Raw genomic sequence first — 22999 nt, forward strand, 5'->3', positions numbered from 1 at the left:
TTTTAGACAGGCGCCATGTGTTGGAAGGAGAACAATTAATGTAATTGGTTTGGGGAGCCTCGTTTGTGCACGGGGCCGAGAGTGGCTCTGAATCTGCCTGGAAGAGGCTGGCACCAACGTAGCAGAGGACCGGGGGGGAGCCAAGGGAAAGCGGGGTGGGCAACGCATCTGGCATGGAGACATGGAGAGGGAAACGCCACACAGTGACAGCCTCTTGTACGCCTCCCTTATTGTCATCCTCCTGGTCATGTCCTACTGGTTCACGACCAAGTGCTTCAAGATCCTCAGTGGCATTGAAGGTAAATTGTGGGCTGTGGGGGGTGGAGGGTGTCTGGTGGAAAGGAAGTGCTGAAGGCAAGCCCCAGGTGGAGACGCTGGAAATTGGAAGGAAAGGGTTTCTTGCTGCATAGCAGGCAGGAAGGATAAGATATGGAGAAAGGGGCTCCCAGCTCCTTTACAGCCGCAGTATCTTCTCTTTTTCTTCTTCTGCAATTGCTTTACTCTACCTGCACTTTTCTTCCTTCCCTGGGTCCCTGATCGCTTAGCATGTCGGCAGAGGGCTACCCAGTTCCCCTCAGTTTATAAGGTCCCCATGCCTGTGCACTGATCTGTGTTCCCAAATTAACACATGCAGTAGTCTTCAGCATTTTGAGACCCAGGACCCGCTTTTAGTCCAAACATTCATTTGGGGATCTACTTCTTAATCTTTTACCATATATTTGCATGGTGGTATTGCTCCTGTTGTGGCCCACCTTGGATTCGGCTACAACCCAATAGTGGGTCCCAACTCACCAGCTGAAGACCAGTGGTCTAATGGACAGCATTGGGGCTTAAATTCCTAAAGGGAGACTTTGGAGAACTGCAGAAGGTCACCATCCTCTGACCTGTGGTGGGTTCCCCCCCCTCTAAACCCAGTTGTATTGTGTCTAGTTATGGTTACTTGGAGATAGGAGAAAGCACTCTGCACATGCTCTTAATTACTATCAAAGCACCCTGATTTTTGTGCTTCTGAATTGAGCATCCGAGATCAATGCTTTGTGTGTTCAGCTCTAGTTGACTTCTGGAGTTGCTGTTGCTGAATAGGATGCTCCCTGAATAAGTGTCGTTTGATTCTGAACTTTGAGTGATTTTCACAATATAGAAAAGTAGGGAAATTAGCTTTCCCCAGTTCTGAAGTGGGAATAATAGGTCTTAGGTGCTGTGAATTCCATAAGCACCAGAAGTTGTGGGTGTGGGTGTGATGGATGCCTTAACTTCGCTGGACTTTAGAGTAGAGTTTATGGCCAGTTGACGTATTGTGCTCCTTTCCATCATGTTGGCACTCTGCCATGCCAGCAGTGTTTGTGGAGGTGGGGGTTATGGGTAGGAAAGAATGGCACTTTGCAGTCCATTCTTTGGATCATGTTGTAGTTCTCGGTTCTTTCGACAGAACACTGCAGTTTGTTGCTGTTGTTGTCTGAGAAGCTTCATCAGGGTGGGTCTTCTGCCAGTTATACAGCATGATTTTACACATATACAAAACGGCAGAGAACAGATTAAGAAAAGTGAAGGTGAAGACAAGAACTACTGTAGTTTGGAGCTGTCCACAGGCAGAGTGAGGAATGGGCTTTGGCTGCAATCTTACCTGCTAGCTAGACCAATGAACTACTAGTCAGTGGTATCTGCCACATGCACAGAGATGAATGCAAGGTACATGCAGAGAGAGAGAGAGAAACTGACCTGAGAAGGAGATACTGCTTTTGAAAGAAAAAGAAGATGGCAACCCTGGTTGTGATAATGGACAGTACCAGTTGCTGTAGAGGCTGAAAATCCATTCCAGAAGGACAGCTTTTTATTTAGTTTAGAGAAAGGACAAAGTGCAGGGGACACGAAATAGGTGTATTAACATTATATATGGTGTGGAGAAAGTGGATATTTTTTCTCCCTCTTTTGTAATACCAGAACTTCAGGATCACCCAATGAAGCTCAACGTCAGAAGATTCAAGGCAAACATAAGAAAGTCCTTCTTCACACCGTCACGTAGTTAAACTCTGCAATTTGCTCACACAAGATGTAGTCATGGCCACCGACTTGGATGGCTTTAAAAGCAGAGAAGCACATGGAGAAGAAGGCTTGTAGCCAGTGACTCCTAGCCATGATGCCTCTGCTTTGCCTCCACTGTCAGAGGCATGATGCCTCTGAATGCCAGTTGCTGGGAATCGGAAGTGAAGAGAGTGCTATTGCGCTCAAGGCCTGCTTGTGGGCTTCCTATAATGGCCATCTGGTTGGCCACTGTGAGAGCAGGAAGTTGGGCTAGATGAGTATTTGTGCTTGTGAGCACAGGGGCCAGGATACAGCCTGAATGGGGGAATCCCGGGCATTTCTGCCCCCCACCTCCTCCACCACAGGGCTCCAAATAGGCTTGCATTGTAGACACCACACTGCTATTTTGCGTGCCCATAGTCCTTAGGTGCTTGACATGTGTTTGCTTGTTCATTGCATTTCTATCCTACCTTTTCTGCAAGGAGCTCAAGGCAGTATATGTGGTTCTCCACAACAACCTTGTGAGGTAGGTTAGGCTGAGAGATAGCTGCTACCCACACTGAGTGGGGATTTCAGCCTAGGCCTCCCCAGTTCTAATCTAACACTCTGGCTGTTATAGTCAAATGAGACCGACATCAGCACCCAGTGGCAATCTCCCTAAGTGTGAACGTACTGAGAATGTAATTTTCAGGTAAAGTCCTCCATGCCTTCAATTAGTCCCGCTGTGCCATTTCTTTCAAATGCTTTTAGACGCAGCTACAGACTAGTTTCTTGGCAGGGGCCCTGCCTGCCATGCCCATTTGGAGCAGGAAATGGGGTTTCTTCAGGAGGAGCAGCAGAAGGAGCAGCAGCAGCTGTGTTTCAGACAACAGAGGTGTTGCATGAAATACAACAGGGATGGGGAACATGTGACCCTCCAGACATTGTTGGACTCCAGTTCCCATCAGCTCTCTGCCAGCATGGCCCAATGATCAGGGATGATGGGAGTTGTATGCCAGAAACATCCGGAGGGCCACAGGTTGCCCCACTCCTGAATTGATACCTTCTAACTTTAATGTAGGGGACCCAGGTGGTGCTGTGGGTTAAACCACTGAGCCTAGGGCTTGCTGATCAGAAGGTCGGCGGTTCGAATCCCTGTGACGGGGTGAGCTCCCGTTGCTTGGTCCCAGCTCCTGCCAAGCTAGCAGTTCGAAAGCACGTCAAAATGCAAGTAGATAAATAGGAACCGCTACAGCGGGAAGGTAAACGGCGTTTCCATGTGCTGCTCTGGTTTGCCGGAAGTGGCTTTGTCATGCTGGCCACATGACTTGGAAGCTATACGCCGGCTCCCTCGGCCAATAATGTGAGATGAGCACACAACCCCAGAGTCAGTCACGACTGGACCTAATGGTCAGGGGTCCCTTTACCTTTACTAACTTTAATGTAGCTTTCAGTGCATCCAAGTTCCCTGCCTCAGAAGGTGCAAAGAGGAGGCTGCAAGCTGTGGGGCTCAATGCATTAAGATGGCACAACCAACAGAGAGAGAAAGATAGAGGGGGGGGGTAGGGAGGGAGGGGAGGGGGGAAGAAGGGAGGGTGCCAAGTGCTGACACTTAAAAACTCAAGAGCAAAGTGAAAGCAAACTGGACAACATTTCAGAGTCTCATCTCTTCTTTCCACCCCCAGATTTATGGGCTCAGTATTCTATACTGACAGAAGCATTTGTTGGTAATTCATTTGTGAATTTGCTACTTGCTATTAATGAATTCAGAGTGATGTCGCTTATTTGTTATAAATAATTTCTGAAGCACTTCAGTATGTCAAGCGCTTTACTACTCGTCATCTCACTTGCCTCTCTTTCCCTGTGAAGTAGGTCATTGCAATTTCCATTATAAGGACAAGAAGTCAAGACTGAAGTCCTTTCTGCAGGATTAAACAAAAGTGCCCTAGCCACATTTCCAGATTTGTGTGATGCTCTTGCAAATTTGAATCCAGTGCTAAGAGTACACTATTGCTGCTGTTGTTCCTTTCCCCCTTTTTGGAGTAACTCCCACTAACTACATGCAGTCCATCACACAGTGGTGCCATTAGGACAGGACTTCAGAGCAGGAGTCCAGGGCCTCACTCAGCATAATGGGTAGCCCCCTCCCATATAGGCAGTGGGAGTGGCGACTCACCACAGTGTGAAGGAAGTGAAACAACATACATTGCCATCTAAGAACCCCTATCCACTCATAAAACCACTAAGTCCTGTTTCTAACATTTGCCAGCAAAGGAAGGAGGGAGGGAGAGAGGGAAGAGAGGAAGGAAGGAAGCATCTCATGGATGCTGTCATTCAAGGATGATGGGAGTTGCAGTCTAACACCTCCCATCTTCCCCGCGAAGCTGGAGCTGATAAGTGTTGGAGCTTGACCACACCCAAAGCTTCCCCATCCCTGATGTACCAAGAAGATTAATGCATTGACCATGGGGGTTAGATTTGATGGCCCCCAATGTCTCTCCCAATTCTTGATTCTGTGAACTCAAGGCAGAATACAGCAACAAAAAGTGGAATATGTATGTCCTGTATTAACCAAAAAGGAGCCAACCTGAAAAGTGTAAGCCATTGAAAAACCACAGCAGTGAAATATTCAGTCTATCTTTTACTATTGCCTGACCAGATACAGCTTGTGTAGACAGTACCTTGGAAGTGCTGATCAACTAGCATTCTTCATCTCTCACTGGGATGACATATATACTGCCGTTTGTTCTAATTTGCAGTTTTATCAGAATGCTTTGATTAGTTTCCAGAAGCACCTGGCTCCTGAGATTATAAACTATACCTGGAAATAGGAGCAGGAAATGTAACCCACATACGCTTCAACTGCTTGATCTGTTCTTTAGAAGAGTGGGCCATGAGATCCTTATGAGTCAAATAAGAAAGGAGTACTTAGGCTTCACATCATTTTCAAGTTGTGGGATGTGAGGATGTGAGGGAGTGTGTGGGAAAGTGGGGGTGGGGGTGTATGGTGTATGTGAACCATCTCTATTTATCTACATGGAATTAGCTTAAATACATGTTGTGGTGATGTCAGCAGTCTTGAGCAGGGTGCTAGGTTGAAAGCAATTGAAAATTAAGGTTGCACAGATTTTTTGAGCTTTAAATTTGGGCATGAAAATTAAGCTACCCCTATTCAGGAAGAGGGGGATGCGATTATTAGTGGTCTTTTGCATCATTTTCCTTCATGCCTTCTGTCATGCCTCTGCTAGAGGAGTCCTCCTCAGATGAAAAGTTGCTGCTCCCTGGGGGGGAACCATATGGAGGAAGAAGTGAGGCAGACCCAGGCCTATCAGACTAGACTGTTAACATCCCAGGCCTGGGCTCAGAGGCAGACATGGAGGCTGAGCCACCTCCAAGCCCTGCTAAGCTATCTACCAAGGAATACAGGAGGAGTTCTTTCTCCAAACAGGAGGTGCCCAATCCTACATTTAAAGCCTGAATCTCTTGTGTCTGTAGTGCATTGCAAAATGCTACCATTCCAGATTCCTCTGTTACGTAATGCCGTTCTCTACTTCAGTTCTTACCAGACTTCTCCTTCTCTTCCTGAATTTCCTCTAGGCTGACTACTTCCCGATTTCCTCTAGGCTGCGTTGTCACATGTGTGTCCTTCAATTCACTATCCAGATTTCCAAAGTATGGATGGTGGGCTGCTGTGGGAGTGATGAAATCCACCTGGCCACTTTATGGCTAAGAAAGCACGGTGGTGTGAGGAATATTGTCCCAAGTCAGTGTCACTAGCTCCCACTAATTTGGTGCCAGATTATTATTGTTTTAAGGATCCCCGAGTAGATGTGGGTCCCCAGGTGTTTCTTGCATACCATCCAAGTACTTGCACAGCACCCCCTGAGTTCTGCTTCATCTACATGAAAAGCATCCACCCCACAGAACCCCTACAAATAATGCAGGATGTTAGAAGGAATTTTGCTCTTGCATTTGGATCTTAGCAGTTTGCAGTTTCAGCACCCTGGACAGTTCATGTGTTTCATTACCAGGCACATAGAAGGCCTCATTATTTTAAGAAACGTTTTTAAAAGAAAAATCTGTGAAAAGGAGAGTATCTACAGAAGGTATCTACAGCCAAATACAGTGAATTCACCCCTGTGAGATGAAATGCTTAACTCTTCATAATCCCAACCAAACCATGGCCTTCCTTTGAAGCTTCATTTCCCTACATAGTTTTGTAATTAATATGCTACAGATTTGGGGAATTGGAAGGGTGATTCAATTTAGGGCTCGGCTGCGTTCAGAGACAAGAATAGGCTCAGTCGTAAATCCTTTTTATGTTATCTCCCGTGACTTCCCAGAGTTCTTTTGCTCACCTGCATGGAAAGATGACTTGCTAAATCAAAGACAAATTTATAATAATTGTGAATTAGATTGGAGAATCGGTGCAATGATAAGCCTTAGCAGGGTAATACGTCATTTTGCATGCTTCTGCATTTGCAGTATTAATTCTGCAGCTACAACAAGTGACACCTTGGTCACAGATAAGATGGAACCATATGTAATGGCAAATTAATAACAAACCCTTTTTTAAAAATAAACAAAAAACCTTCACTGTTTCAAGGAGTATGTATTTAAAATTACACATTCATTAAAGAGAGAAGTACTTTATTGCATATGTAGACATTGTTGGATCCAGCAATGTGGAATCTTCCTTGACTTTAGTCCACATGTTTGAATAGTTGCTCCAGGTTCTTGACCACTGTAGGCAAGTATTGCTCTTAACTTTGCTTGAAGAAGTTTCCCCCTTATTGTCTCTGGTGCTTCCATACAAGTTGCTGCATCATTTACATTCCAGTCTCATTTCCCATATGACATTCATGAGGTAAAGTAGGGATGGGGAATCCGTGGCCCTCCAGATGTTGCTGGATTACAACTCCCATCATCCCTGACCATTAAACATGCTAGCAGGGGCTGATGGGAGTTGGAGTCCAACAACATTTGGACTGCCACATGTTCCCTACCTCTGAGGTAGACGGTGTGTTTTGTATGAATCAGTGTGGATTACTCAACCTTTAACAACCTTCCAGAAGGTTAACCCTGTGAGTCCATTGCAGCACAAACAACAAAAGCACTTGTGGCACCTTAACCTATGTAAACCACTGAACAATAGTCATTTTCCTTTTGTGGCAAAGGGGTTACATTTTCAATGCATATTAATGCATGAGTCGGAACTTAAACGCACTTTGCTGATTGTTAATAGAAATGTTAGGTAGTAAATGTTCTAATTAAATTAATCTGTTTTAGAATCTTGTTATTCGTATGTGTCTGAATGTGCATGTTTCATGAGAAACTATTTTGAGTTTGACAGCCAAGATGATGGTTGGCAGTGAGATAATTTAAATTCTGATGTTTAAAATTTGTTTGGTGGTTCCACAACAAGATGACCAGCTTTACCAAAATAATAATAATAATGCTTTTAATAGTCTTCGTCTTCTTTTTTAATAACTGACACAGAGATTTTATGCCAGCCGAGTGCATTAAGAAGGTTTTTTTTTCCTAAAAAAAGAAAAGAAAGAAAGCTCAAAAGGTTTTATCTGCCTGAAGCACAAAAACAGTTCCGTTTAGTAATTCTGAAGGTTTGGGCCTTGGTTATTGCTAGGAAACCTGAGCAAGGGAGGTTTCCAGATGGAGGAAGAAGAGAAGAATCCTGGCACATGGCAGGGGAAAGATCTGATCTGAAGCCAGGGATTAGCAAGGGGTGGTACAAAGGGATGCTGAACTATATGCTCTTGTTTGTGGTTGTCCAGGTAGACTTTAGCCACCAGAGGGTGTAATGAAGTTGCATTTTAGAGCAGTGCTTTTGTTTTGTTCTGTATCTTCCCAAATATCATTCTGGCCATATTTAGAATTTTGTTAATCCCTTGAATGAATTGCACTAAGCCTTTGTTCTCCTGCCTTTGTAGTTTTGTAGCTTTGTTATGTGCAAAATCTCTGTTCCCCTCTGCTTTGACTGTTTGCTATCTTGTTCTTTTTATTTATCTTGTTCTGTATTATCCACCTTGTACTAATCTTCCCAAGCACTAACACTAAACAAGCAAACAACAGTTTAACAAAAAAATATTGGAGCATGAGATCCCACTAGCCCACATCTCCTTTGCAGTACCTGGCATGGGGACAACAGATCATAGCACTGTTGATTAATCTGGAACTATTCCTGGATCTGTGCTTGCAGTCCAACTCCATTCTAAGTATGCCTGGAAAGAGCGGAATTTTTTTGCATTTAATCACCCATACTGTGTGAGAAAGGGACGTGGGTGGCGCTGTGGGTTAAACCACTGAGCCTAGGGCTTGCCGATCAGAAGGTCGGCGGTTCGAATCCCCGCAACGGGGTGAGGTCCTGTTGCTCCATCCCTGCTCCTGCCAACCTAGCAGGTTGAAAGCACATCAAAGTGCAAGTACATAAATAGGTACCGCTACAGCGGAAAGGTAAACGGCATTTCCGTGCGCTGCTCTGGTTCACCAGAAGCAGCTTTGTCATGCTGGCCACATGACCTGGAAGCTGTACGCCGGTCCCTCGGCCAATAACGCAAGATGAGCGCCGCAACCTCAGAGTCGGTCACTGCTGGACCTAATGGTCAGGGGTCCCTTTACCTTTACCTAAGGAGTAACACTACCATGTCATTTGATCCTGTATGTGTATGCCCACAGGTGGCTCTGGGATTACCTTAATTTATGGGTCTTGTTCTTTAAGTGGACTTTTCAAAGTGGCAAATTCTCAGATTGCTTCCAGGCTGTCAGTATTTTGTGTGAAGGATTCAATGCCTACTGGAAGTTTAGGTTTGCACATAGTGCATAAATATCAGTATTTATTTATTTATTTATTTAACTTTTTGCTGTTAGGAAAGTGACAGGGAAATGCACTGAAAAGTGTGAGATGAACAAATAACACAGGAAGATGGATAAAAAGTGCACAAGCAGATCAGGACAAATGCTCATTCTCATATAACCACCCCATAAACTGATCAGGACAAATGTTCAACAAAGACTGGACACATTCTAACCTTCCTCTCTGGAGGAGCCCACATTTTCATGCAGCGATAACATTTGACCACTAGAGGCCACTCTGGAGTGTACCTGTGTGATCTTGCTGTCTCCTCCCCTCAAGCAGGGAGCACAGACATTGACAGCAAAATTAGTGACTGCAGAATGGAGCACAAAGAAGGTTGTTGGTGTTCAGATCTTGGATCATGGCATGCAGCAATCACATTTCATCCATTCAAACATCAATGTGAACAGCATCACTGGAGTATATGAGAAGGACCGGCTCCTAAGGTCCTGATGGGTTATAGACCAGGGGAGTACATTGCTTCCCTCCCCTCATGGTGAATTCTGTTTTAAATTGAAAGCTAATTAGTAGGGAGGAGGATAATGTTGTTGCTCTTTGGACTCTTTTTAAAAAAAATTGGGCTGAATGTTCTCTTGTAACACCAAGGTTGCACTGGTGAGCAACTGTGGCACACAACCAGGGAAGACGTGTGTGTGTGTGTGTGTGTGTGTGTGTGTGTGATTTAAAAAGATTGCACATCGTTGGTTTGTTGCTGCTACTCACTAATGATATCTTGTACCATATGCAATATTTGTTTATCCACAGCCCCATTAGACACCCACAGCTATTAAGATTGCTGTCTGTGGAAAGTGTCGCATTTTCTCATGTCTGAAATATCTAATATGGGTGGGTGGGAGTAACGTCCCTGCAATATAAGGGCATCGTCCATGCAAGGGCTGTAGACCATGTTCAACAACAACAGTAATTCTGAAGAAAAGGGGAATGATGCATGTCCTGTATATTAACGTCATTAACCAAAATTGAAAAACCACAGAAATGAAGCATTTAGTTTGTCTTTTGTTATCTCCTCATGTTTTAAGTTCTCCAACAGTCTAAGTCCATTGCTTAACAAGACACAGCTTGGACACAGCTCTTCATCTCACTGCGATGACATACAGTATATATTGCTGTTTGCTCCAATCTGCAGTTTTATCAGAATGCTTTGATTGGTTTCCAGAAGCACCTGGGGGGGGAGCGGAGAGCAGGCGGGGGTGGGGCTGGTGTGCATCCTGGGGGCGTGGTGCACGTCCTGGGGTGTGGCATGCCCCGTGGGCGGGGGCGCAGCCACGATGGCACCCCACCAGGATCGCGCTGCCAGGGGCGGTGCGCCCCCCCCCCCCCGCACTCCTCTTCCTCCGCCAGTGCACCTGGCTCCTGAGATTGTGAACTATATCTGGAAATAAGAGCAGGAAATGTAACCCTCATACAGTACACTTCAACCTGCTTTCATTAATATTCTTTAGTAGAGTGAGCCATAAGATCCTTATGAGTTAAATAAGAAAGGAATACTTAGGCTTCACATCAGCTTGGAGTTTTATGTGCATATGTGTATGATGTATGTGAACCATCTCTAGCTATCTACATGGAATTAGCTTAAATACATGGTGTGGTGATGGCAGCAGTCTAAGCAGAGTGCTAGTGTGAAAGCAATTAAAAATTAGTGTTGCGCTATTTTTTGAGCTTTATTTGTGTTGTGACCTGACTGTCCTTCATCTCCTCATCCGGGTTTCAAAGGTGTCGCTGGTGGGCGTGATGTGATTCTCTTGGCAAAGCAAGGTGGGGTGAAGCACATTGTCCCAAGCCAGCCCTCACTGGAAACTCTAAGGTAAAGGTAAAGGGACCCCTGACCATTAGGTCCAGTCGTGACCAACTCTGGGGTTGCGCGCTCATCTCGCATTATTGGCCGAGGGAGCCGGCGTATAGCTTCCAGGTCATGTGGCCAGCATGACAAAGCCGCTTCTGGCAAACCAGAGCAGCACATGGAAACGCCGTTTACCTTCCCGCTGTAGCGGTTCCTATTTATCTACTTGCATTTTGATGTGCTTTCGAACTGCTAGGCTGGCAGGAGCTGGGACCAAGCAACGGGAGCTCACCCTGTCACAGGGATTCGAACCGCCGACCTTCTGATCAGCAAGCCCTAGGCTCAGTGGTTTAGCCCACAGCGCCACCTGGGTCCCCTAACTGGAAACTCTAGCTACCACTAATTTGGTGCCAGACTATTATTGTCTTGAGGGTTTCCAAGCAGGTGAAGTTCCCCAGATGCTTCTTGGATACCACTCAAGCACTTGCAGAGCACCCCGAGTTCTGCTTCATCTATGTGAAGAGCGCCCACCCTACAGACCCTCAGCACACAGTGCAAACAAGCCAAGAAGCCCTTGTTTCTAGAAGAGTCCATTTAAGTTCAAAGGAAGGGGCAAGGTCAAAGAGAGCCTCTTGTCGCACTCCCCACTTCTGTGGTTTATAACTACTTAAGGAATCTGTGGGTGTAACCTTCTGCTGGTGTTGCTGATCTCATGGCTATTATAGTCAGGATGATAATTGCTGTGTTGGCTTACTTTGCCCTGCTCCTTTTGTTGGTGATGACCCTGTTCTGGTACTTCAACCCTGGTCATCCTTGTGCCCATAGCTTCCTGAAGCCCTTTTAACACTGAGTTGGAACATGACAAGCCTCCGTTTGCATGGATTTAAGGTGCACAGCAAGGTTGAGAACAGATCAGCCTCTCTTTGTGCCAAACTGACCTTGGCTTAGTTTGAAAGGAGTTGGCTGGTAGATGTGTAATTTTGTCTCACTGCTGCAATAGATTTCCTTTTGATAGACACTTTCCACTTTTGTGAGTTTTTATTCTATGTAAAGGAGCTGCCACTGGACTAAGCAGTGTGCAGGATGACAGCACCCCATACTTCAGAGTGTATGGACTGTAGTGGACTGTGGCTGACTTTGCAATAGCTTTTCATTCAAGGGGATAAATGCTGCCTTCACATTATCTGTCTGAAGGCTACTGGTTCCAGAGCTTCTGTCTCCTATTTCCTATTTCTTATATATATATATATATATATATATATATATATATATATATATATATATATGATAAAGGAACCCTTCCAGTCAAATGCAACTATGGGGTTGTGGCGCTCATCTCGCTTTCAGGCCAAGGGAGCTGCTGTTTGTCCACAGACAGCTTTCTGGGTTATGTGGCCAGCATGACTAAACCACTTCTGGAGCAATGGAACACTGTGACGGAAACCAGAGCACATGGAAAAACCATTTACCTTCCCGCCACAGCAGTACCTATTTATCTACTTGCACTGGCATGCTTTTGAACTGCTAGGTTGGCAGGAGATACACACACACACACACACACACACACACACACACACACAGAGGTGGCAATGCACATACGTAATTATAAACTCTGACCTAATAGCAAGAGGTAGTTTTTAGTGTTGTAATTCACTACATACAGTATTTGACCTGGGTGCCAGCTCTACTGTCACAAGGATCACCTCTCCCATATACATGAACATTAAGGAGGAGATGGGATTTTGTTGTGTCCTGAGGCTGCATTGAGATAACAGTATCTCTGGCTTTCGGGACCTGTTTAGCACTCTGCTTCCCTGCAAAAAAGGCCTACTCTCTGCCTTGTGTAGCTGGTCAAGCTCCAGGATAATAATAATAATAATAATAATTTGTACCCGCCCATCTGTCTGAGTCTCCCCAGCCACTCTGGGTGGCTCCCAATTGAATATTAAAATAATACAGCATTAGCACAATTACAAAAGTCACAAACAATACATAAACCACATCAAAAAATACACAACCAAATGGAAAACAATTTCCACATAAATCAAAATCGAAAACTAAGAATACAGCCTTAATACAGTTTTAAATGACATAAGTAAAAAATAACAGGAATTTAAACAAAAAACAAAACAAAATGGAGCCCTCTCTGTCCAGCAGCGGCGGCGGCAGCAGTCCTTTATAGAGCCCATCAGGCCCTGCCCTGGGCCAGGTGGTGAGTGGCAGGACTGGGTCCTTCAGGCGCTGAGCAGGGGAGTCCTCCCCGACACATTACTTTGTCTCTTTCAACAGAGAATCTCTGCTAAATGAGTTTGCACATTTTACCCCCTTTGTAAGGACAGATGCTGTGCATCATCATGCTTTGTGAATGGTTACTAATGATTTTGCATACATTTAACTCAGCCTTAACATGCAAGTTACAGTCTGCGCTCTCTTATTTCCCCACCTCCCTCTGACTTCACAACTCATATCCTTTCCTCTCCACAACTGTGTGTACGTACTGCCAATTTTGGGTAACACTTTTGTGCATCTGAAGAAGTGGACGCTAGTCCATGAAAGCTTATGCCAGGCAGGAGGGGTTTCTCGGGACGGAATGAATGCATCAGAATGAGAGAGCGAGGCTAGCTTAATCCAGCCCTGCAGAATTGCAGAGCAAAATCTCCTGACCTGATTGTGTTTTGGTGGGGTGAAGGAGAGTAGGAGGCCCCTCCAGATCCATCAGGGGTCTGTACCCAGTTCCTCTTCTCCTTTGGACTCAACATTTGGAAAGAGATGCAAGGTGTGACTAGAGGGATGGGGAGGGCACATACACCGACACCTCCACTCACTTTCCCATTGGTATAAGTGCACTCTTCTCTTCTGCTCTGTAATAAGAGTGGCTGGCTGGACTAGGGTGCAGAGTTGTCTCTGCTGGGCGATAATAACCAATGGTTTGTGGGGGATTAAGGAATTAACTCTCGCATTGGGGAATCATTGGCCTGGGCAACCCTTGCAGGCCACAGTTGGGGCTCTTGTTTCAGGTTTCGTCTATCTGAAGAGCAGGCGCCAATGCCAGGCTGGCAGCCTCCCCTGGGCTCTGCTGGTATGAGTAATATGCAGAGCCTGGGCAGGCCCTCCCCCTCCCCTGAATCCTGGCACCAGGCCCTGGCATTTTTCTTGACTCTGGTTCAGGCAGGTCCAGTTCTACAAATGAAAGCCTTAGCCAGTCAGAAACTGCCAATGCTGCTGCTCAGTAAGCTGTTAAGATCCGGGCACTTCTAGGTATGTGTGGTGACGAAAATAAAGACCAGGTGGGTGAGAAGGGTTAAGGGAGAACACCAACAGCAGAACGGAGGTATCTAAAAACTGAAGGGGCTGAAGGAGTTTGGGGCACAGCCTGGGAAACGCCCAGAAGTGGCAGAACTTGTACATGGGATATTGGATGCTCCCATTCTCCACTCTTCTTTCTCCTTAGGCAGGGATAGGAATGGATTTAAAAGCTAGTCAGTTGTTTTATATGTCAATCAGGTTGATGGCTGGGGGGACGGGACTTGCATACCTTTGGCAACATCCTTGTTAGTGCCATTTTTGCTGACTGTGGATTTAAAAAACAACAACAACCATCAGGCAATAGAAAAAATAAATAGAAGTATCTAGAAGATGAACAAGTAGGGGACCTGTCAGGTGTTGGCAGACTATTTTTATTATCATGCTGGTACTTTTATATCCTTTGACAAACCCTTTCCCTCCCCATGCCAGGCAATCAATAGCTTTCTGAATATTGGTGTGCGTAGTGTATTTCTAGTGTCTGCTTTGAGCCCTGGCTATCAATTTACAGGTAGCAGCTGAAACAACATCACTAAATATACCTGACTGTGCCAGCTGCAAAGCAGGCTGCTTTCTCCTCTGGCACTAGAATTCCACCCGCAGACCAGCTCTCCCCTTGGCGTCTGTGGGGCATTCTTGGGGAAGAAATTCTGAAGGCTTGGATGCCTTCAGATAGGGATTCTTTCTGAAGTCAGGCATTGTGGGGTTCCTTCTCTGTCCAGTGAGCTAGTTTATCATTACCCTCCCCCCTTGGTCTTGTGATACTATGGAGTCCTTACCCTTTTATCCAGCACGATACTTCTTAACCACACACACCCACACACCCTCCAAGCAGAGGCAGCTAGGGTGCTCTTTGTGATGGTGGAATTGTCAAGGAGAACCATTGTAAAAATAAAATAAAAAGGAGAACCATGTAGGATGGCGGGAAGAACATTAAGGAATTGGTGGTCTAGCCTTGCTCAGCTGGATGTTCTGGGGGGTGGACTCTCAGGCTGGGTTGAAGTTTTCCAGAGTATGTTGTCCTCTGCACATTTTAAGCTCCGTTGTTTCCTCTGCGGCAAGAGATGGGCAAGGGCAGTGCCTAGAGATACAGGTGTCCTCCTGCAGCAGTGCCTAGAGATACAGGTGTCCTCCTGAGGTGTCACATGAGGGTCTCTCCCTGTTTAATGCCCCCTCCCTTCTGCACTGAACTTTCCTGGGCACAAGCCAAGATCCTCTTAACTCTCCCATCTCCTTAGCAGCTGCATTAAGCAAATCGATTGTGTTGGTGTCATTGGGATGGGATGGGAGGGCAGGGCTCCTTCTGCACACATTCCTCCCCCCCCCCTGCATTTCTCTCTTGGCGCTGCTGCCACGCTCCCTCTCTCCCTCTCACTTTCATCTCTGCGAGCCAGGCAAGCGCAGCTCAGACTCCACTGCCTCAGACTTCGCAAACTCCCTGCCCTGCGCTGTGTGACCCTTTTCTCCCCTTAGCAGGCACAGCAATCTCTGTGCCCCTTGGGAGAGGGTCAGAGGTGTCCCTGGTGCTGTTCCTGATGGAGGCTGATCTTCAGCAGCAGGGTTGAAAGCAGCAGCACCGTTTCAAAGGGAATACAAGGACCCACGGGCATGTGGGTGACCCTGGCTGAACTGGGGTGAGTGAGGAGCTGGGAGAGCAAGCAGGGGTGGGCTTGAGGGCCTTGATGCCATGAGTCCCCTTCACCATGAACCTGGAAGGCCTGGAGATGATTGCCGTGTTGGTGGTTCTGGTCCTCTTCGTCAAGGTGCTGGAGCAGTTTGGACTCTTTGAGCCGGTCTCCTTGGAAGGTAATGCACAGGGAAAGGGGTGGTGCTGGGGAAGTGGCTCTCCTTAATCCGTACTCCTGTGGCTGGTTGCAGGGCGAGCCTTGATTAGCCAAATCTATCACTTTTGTCAGGGCAATGGGTAGTTAAGTTTAGTTCAACAGTGGAAATGGAGCCTCTGCTGCAACCCAGAAGGCTTTATTATGCCTTTGGGGGGGGGGGAAATACTTTGATGGACTCTAAGGGGCAATGAGATTGTGGAAAGGGTTGTACACCTTTTGGAGTGCATGCAGTTGAAGACTATACTAAATACAGAGGATAAGCAGCAATGCCTGTCCTTAAAAGTGAGAACTGGAAAGGAAGGGAAAGTGTTTGCACTCTGTGCAAAGTAAAAGAGAATTGCAGAGCTCTACACCAAATGGATGAGCCTTGTGGGAAGTAGAACTTCGAAGCAGGCAGGTCACCTAAGCCACAAGCCTGTGTTGGACACAGTGTCCTCTGCCAGGGTAATGACTTCTTAAAGAGGCAGGAAACCATGGAACTTTCTGAACCCCATCTAGATCTGTAGCAAGTGGGCACGAGTGTGGCACCAACCTGGTGCCGCTAATACATGCGTTCACCTCGCATGCGAAAAACATTTTAGGGGTGCGTGCTTGGAGTGTGGAGGACTGGTAAAGGAGCATGGTGAACCTGAGCAGGAGAAGTGTGATGGATGGCATTGGAAGGTGGAGGGGGCACTCTGTGTATGGGTTATTATGTTGATAGAGGTGGTAGCTTGCGTTCTGTTGGCAATAAACACATGTGAAGCAGTAGTACTGGATGACTAGAGACAGGTGCTGTATGCTTATTCTAGTGGGAAGTGTGCAAGTATTGATGAGCCCTGTATAACAATCTCTGTACCGTATCTGTACAGTGCTTTGGTGTGGTGGACTCTGTGCAAATGCCCTTCTGCTTCAAGGTGTCAGCCCCTAATGCTAGACTTCTTTGAGACTGGGCTTCTCTAGGCGACCTGTTTATTGAGCACTCGGGCTTATTTGCTTGCACAGATCTTACCTGGAGCTTAGATTATGACTGGGCTTCATTAAGCATTCATTCTGATTTGTTTGCAAGGGGGGGTCATGTGGCAATGAACATTCATCCTGATTAATAGGAAATGATCTTACTAATCACTTGCTCACCCCATCCTTTTAAGTGCACTTTCCCAGTCACTTTCTTAGCTGCAAAAAGTCTGCTTAAACATAAATAAGCAGATTTGTTGCACTGGGGCAACAGATCACTTTAATCCACTTCCAACAGCAGAAACCTATATTTCCAGTATGTCCTCCCTGAAAATAGTGCTTGTCTGGAGGAACCCATTGTCCCTCACTGCAGCACTTAGAAGAGGAAAATGCAGAAGGAAAAAAATTAACATAAGGACCTACAAAGGGGAGGGGGAAAGTCCCTGGGAATTTATAAACGTCTCTTTTCATTTTGATTGCTTGACGATTGTTTGTAAATTTTGAAATCTGAAAATTAAATAAATTTATATAAAATAAATAAATAGAAGAGGAAGGGCTGTAACTCAGTGGAGCCCATGTGCTTTGCATGCAGAAGTTTCCAGGTTCAATCCCCACTATCTAGTACTGAGCTGGGTGGACCAGTGATCTCACATGGTATAAGGCAGCTTCCAGTGTTCCTATAACATTGCAGAATGAAAATAGTGATGATGCCATATCCAGTATAGGGGTAATACTTTGACTAGGTGATTAGGTGGCTCACATGCTCTTTCTCCATTGTGGGCTCATCCGCACTTCTGCTTGTGCCATGCATGGAAGGACAGGTCTGAGTGGTTTTCCCCTTGCCCTGCTCCTCTGCAAGGGAAAAGCCATTCTTTGATGATAGATTCGAACAAATGGCAATCAGGGAAACCCAAACTGCTGTTTGTTCAAATTGAAAAAGCAGAGTTTTCCCCAGGGGAAAGCGGCAGAATGAGAGGAAGTGTGGCTAAGCCCTGAGTGTTGAACAAGTTGCCTGAGGTTGCTTGTAGGACTCTGGGCACTAGCCATGAAAACCAATACAGTTCCAAGAAGCAGAGACAGGGAAATGAGAAAAGCAAGCAAGCCACCGTAGATTCTGCTTGGGCAAGAATGCTCTGTGCATAGTTTGACCCTTGTGTCGCTTGCCTACTCCTGCCCTGTGATAGGCTGCTCCCAGAGCTGGACTCCATTGCTTAGTATCATATTTTGGAGGAGATTCTATTTCTTGGTTCTGGGAGCTCATAAAGGATCTTTCCCACCCTTCCCCATTCATGGGACATTCCATTTGTCTGTCCTTTTCACACTGGCCATGCAGCCACGAGTGTAAATAAGTTTGTTTCAGTTCCTACTTTCACCTTGAAAAAAACCAGTCCGATTTCCCCCACCCCTTTTGCGGAGAGGGGCAAGTTAGGTGTCACAGAAGTGGATTACATGCTTTGCTGCAGCTATGGCACTTTGCCTTTCATGGGTTTTCCATTCCTGCCTGCTTTCTCCACTGAGAGTTAGGCTTAACTCTGCCCCCTCCATTGTGCCTGCTGTGTTATCTCTTTGTGCAGACATTCTGGACAGAGATCTGTCACTGCTCTACTTGTTGCTGCTTGAGACAGGGACTTCCCAGAGATTTACGGTATGTGTTGGAGGACAGCATCCAGTTGCTTTGCAGATGACTTTGTTTGGGCTACAAATGATGTGCTCAGGGAGTGGAGTCTAATTGTTTGGCTGTTTGGTTTTTAGAATGGATTTGCTGCCTGAGAGGATGCAGATATTCAATATGTGTCTATGCAAGGAGAGAGATCATAGTCTGGCAGATAAAAACGTTGCATATCCAAGGTTAACAAGTCACCCCAGTTGTCTGATGGTTGCACTTCTTCATAGGATGGCTGCAGAGTCAGTAAAACACCCTCTCTATAGATGGCCCTACGAAGCACCTTTCACTTCATCATCCATCTGTTTCACAACACTGACCTCTTGTTTCCCGTGCATAGACAGTCATCCATGGCTATAAACATAGCAAAGAGACAAAAGCATAAATGCATTGCCATTAACATAACCAATAATCTGTTCATGACCTACATGGTAACATTGATATTTGGCAAATGGGTAAGGGGAAAATAGGTCACATAGCAGAGAATGACAGAGTTCAAGATCACAGAGAAGGGGAGTCTTGTAAATAAATCCACACTAGCCTGGGGGTGGGGTGGAATTAATGGCCTGCTGGGGCTGGCAGAGGTGCGATGCAGAACTCCATCCTTCTTGCAGCAGCCTGTTGTATTTCTCTGTTGGCTGTGGAGCAGGGGGCTTTCTAACCCTCTGACAGCCGACTTAGTTTCTGTGGTGGGTGCATTCTGTGCCTCTTCTAGCAGCCCTGCCAGTTGCCTACATGCATAAAGGAAGGGCATTCAGTGTTAGAGCATCTGCCTTGGATCCAGAAGGTCCCAGGGTCAGTTGACAACTCCTGGTAGGGCTGGGAATGTCCCCTTCCTTAAACCTCAGAGAACTTCTGCCATTTTGTCTAAACAGCCCTGAGCTAGATGGACCAATGGTATGACCAGTAGAAGGCACCTTCCTGTGATCCTATACAGTGTCTCCCTATAATGCTTCTTTATTTTCCTTGTAGGGCCTAATCAAATTTGATGCCTCTGATTTGCATTTATGATATCTAATCAGAATATTATGACTATATAGGTACATCCACTAAAGAATAGAATACCATGACAAGTCCTTTTTTGCTTGTCCAGCAAAATGTTGCCATTGGTTGCTCTGTGGTTCTCCATAATTTGGTCTTGTCTGGCACAATAATGACCTGAGAACTGCATAGAGTGTCATTTGTAGCACCTTTGCAGGAGCACAATAGCAGGCATGTGGCTAGAGGTCCCCAGCCCTCCACAATTATTTATCTATCTATTTAGTGCACTTTTACCTCTCCCCCCCAAAAAAAGGCTCCCAGAGTGGTTTACATACAAATAAGATAGTTCCTGCCAGCAAGCTTACAATATAAAAGGCATGGCACACACATAGGGAAATGGACAGGTAGGGAAGAGGGGAAAAGCAAACTCAGGTGCCAATTCCTAAAGTTAAATAGTGCAGGGGCAGGATGTGCCAGATGGAGCTGGTCTTTCAGCAGAGCTGATGGGAGTGAGCCCTGCTTCTCATTTCTTCCACAACCATTTTGTAAATGGTGTAAGAATGTAAGAAGAGCCTGCTTGACCAAGCCAGTGACCTACCGTATCTAGTCCAGCATCTTGTTCTCCCAATAGCCAGCCAGATACATATGGGAAACTTGCAAGCATGACCTGAATTCAAGAGCACTCTCCCCTCCTCCTGTTTCCAGCACCATTCATTCAGAAACCTAATGCCTCTGATCACAGAGGCAGAGCATAGCCATCATAGCTAGTAGTCGCAGATAGTGTTATTCTCCATGAATTCATCTAATCCTCTTTTAAAGCTGTCCACATTGGTGCCCATCGCTGCCTCCTGTGGGAGCAAGTTCCATAGTTCAATTGTCAACCTTCTGCAGAAGTACTTTCTTTTTATCCGTTCTGAATCTTTCGACATTCAGCTTCATGGGATGTCAATGAATGTAAGGAGAAAAACTGCTCTCTATTCACTTTCTCCATGCCACACATAATTTTATAAACCTCTCATTCACCTTTTCTTTAAGCTAAGAAGCCTGAAATGCTGCAACCTTTCCTCATAGTGGAGTTGTTTCATCCCCGTGATCAGATTGGTTGCCCTTTTCTGAATCTTTTTCCAATTCTACAATATACTTTTTGAGGTGAGGTGACCAGGACTGTACATAATATTCCAAATGCAGTCACACCGTAGATTTGTGTAACAGCACTGTGATATTTGCAGTTTTATTTTAGAGCAGTGGGATAGGGGAACCTCCATAGGCTTAATTAGGCCTGCCAGGTCTCGCATCGTTGGGCCTATCAGGCCATTTTGGCCATGTCACACCCACCTGCCAAGGAAAAAGATGAGTGGACCAGGCCAAAAGGGGCTCCTGAAGTTCTGCCAGTCAGCTGATCTGGTAGCCTGCCATCGCTACTAGGGCTGCGGGAAATCCTGTAACTCAAGACAAGTTCCCTGGAGTGCCCTGCTCAAGACTGATATGGTGTTGGAAACTTGTGAGAGGAATTCTTATGTGCCATTCCCCCCCCCCCACACAAATCTTTTTGTAATCCTTGAAGCAGAAATGAGAACGTACCTGCTCTCTTTGGCCTATATGGCAGTGTTTCTCAACCTTTTTTGGGCCTCGGCACACTTGTTCCGTGAAAAATATCACGCGGCACACCACCATTAAAGAAGTTAAAAAAATTGACTCTGTGCCGCCCTATATTGACTATAATTATGACTGTAAGAAACACTTGCCAATTGCTGTGTTGGTTGCAATCTCCTGTAATAAGGCTTCACAAGCCGCTGATTTCTCTGCCAGCACGTGCTCCTCGCCGAAGAGGCCGCTCACTCCCTGACAGAGTGACAGTTTGGATGCTGGCTGGACAAAAGAGGCTCTTCTCTTTGCACCTATGGAGTCCCTGTGCGATTTTTATGCGTTACAAAATGCATCATTTCATTTCCACGTGGCTCCGCTCCTCCCGTCGAACCCGGCTGGGCCGTCCCGAGGTTGCGGTGCATGTTGGGATACTGGGGGTTCTGCTGCTTTTTCCTCTCTGGGGGGTCTGGGCTGAGGTTGTGGCTGCAGAGATGGTGAGTAGGGGAGGGGGAGCGCTCGGCGGCTTTCGATTGGGTGCGGAAGACCATAGACAACTAAGTCAAAGGGACGCTCGAGGAGGAACCATAGAGATAAAAGAGAGAGCGGAGAGTGGTGGTGGTGCGGGCGGGGCAGGCAGGCGGGTTATGACAGGAATCGCCGCCATCTTGTGAAGGGCGCGCTCAAACGCAGCCATGCTGAGAAGGTTCTCCGCACATAGGTACGGTAGTTCTGCAAATCGCCCTTCTCGTCGCCGCACGTCGCGGTTGAGAAACGCTGCTATATGGCTCTCCCCTGGTCTCCACCTTCCCACCCAGCAAGTACATTGGCATGAGTGAGGATCCATCCCTGTTTCCGAGCTGATCCTCCTGCCCCGGCCTCCCCCTCCCTCCGTGTGTTATTTCTGACCACAAAAGTGCTCCCAGGTCAGGCACTGCTGTATCATGCCAGCTGGTGAAACAAAATCCCCTAATGGTTTGCAGATGTTAATGGACGCGGCCCTGCAGTCAGCCCCACTGCAGTCCATGCTGATCATCCCTGTGTCTATGCCAAGCACTAGACTGGTTTTTTTCTGGCTGTTGCCCAGCATAAGAAAAGGGCAGGACAAGGTAGGTGGGAGACGATGAATCCTGAGATGGTGCAGGATGGCGAAAGCAGCTAGTCTGCAAAACTTCTTTTCGATTTGCTGTCCTCCCTTGGAAAGTCATTCAATTCAGAGGCACCTGATCCCAAGCAAGCCTCTCTAATGTGAGTGCCAGGGCAGCCTATGGGTTATTATTCACAGTGCAATTAATGATTAGCAACTCTCCTATCCTCATGTCTACCTCATTTTGTGAGTGTGTGTGTGTACAGTGGTACCTCGGTTTAAGAACAGCCCTGTCTACGAACTATTCGGTATATGAACTCCGCAAAACTGGAAGTAGTGTTCCAGTTAGTGAACTTTACCTTGGTCTACGAATGGAATCATAGAATCATAGAATCATAGAAACATAGAGTTGGAAGAGACCACAAGGGCCATCCAGTCCAACCCCCTGCCAAGCAGGAAACACCATCAAAGCATTCCTGACAGATGGCTGTCAAGCCTCTGCTTAAAGACCTCCAAAGAAGGAGACTCCACCACACTCCTTGGCAGCAAATTCCACTGCCGAACAGCTCTTACTGTCAGGAAGTTCTTCCTAATGTTTAGGTGGAATTTTCTTTCTTGTAGTTTGAATCCGTTGCTCCGTGTCCGCTTCTCTGGAGCAGCAGAAAACAACCTTTCTCCCTCCTCTATATGATATCCTTTTATATATTTGAACATGGTTATCATATCACCCCTTAACCTTCTCTTCTCCAGGCTAAACATACCCAGCTCTCTAAGCCGTTCCTCATAAGGCATCGTTTCCAGGCCTTTGACCATTTTGGTTGCCCTCTTCTGGACACGTTCCAGCTTATCAGTATCCTTCTTGAACTGTGGTGCCCAGAACTGGACACAGTACTCCAGGTGAGGTCTGACCAGAGCAGAATACAGTGGT

General features: G+C 46.3%; 1 protein-coding gene across 2 annotated transcripts in view; it reads left to right on the forward strand.

The window, feature by feature from the left end:
- Positions 1 to 22999, forward strand: part of KCNIP2 (potassium voltage-gated channel interacting protein 2) — a 104389-nt gene that overhangs the window by 60230 nt on the left and 21160 nt on the right. The window contains exon 1 of one of the 2 annotated variants that reach the window (XM_035133896.2): positions 15499 to 15782. The exons of the other annotated variant lie outside the window; for it this stretch is intronic. Within the exon in view, the coding sequence (XP_034989787.1) occupies positions 15680 to 15782 (103 nt within the window). The 5' untranslated portion in view covers positions 15499 to 15679. Of the gene's footprint in view, positions 1 to 15498; positions 15783 to 22999 lie in introns of those variants that run through there. 2 annotated transcript variants of the gene reach the window in all.

Source organism: Zootoca vivipara, chromosome 5, assembly GCF_963506605.1.
Source record: "Zootoca vivipara chromosome 5, rZooViv1.1, whole genome shotgun sequence".
Taxonomy (NCBI): Eukaryota; Metazoa; Chordata; class Lepidosauria; order Squamata; family Lacertidae; genus Zootoca; species Zootoca vivipara.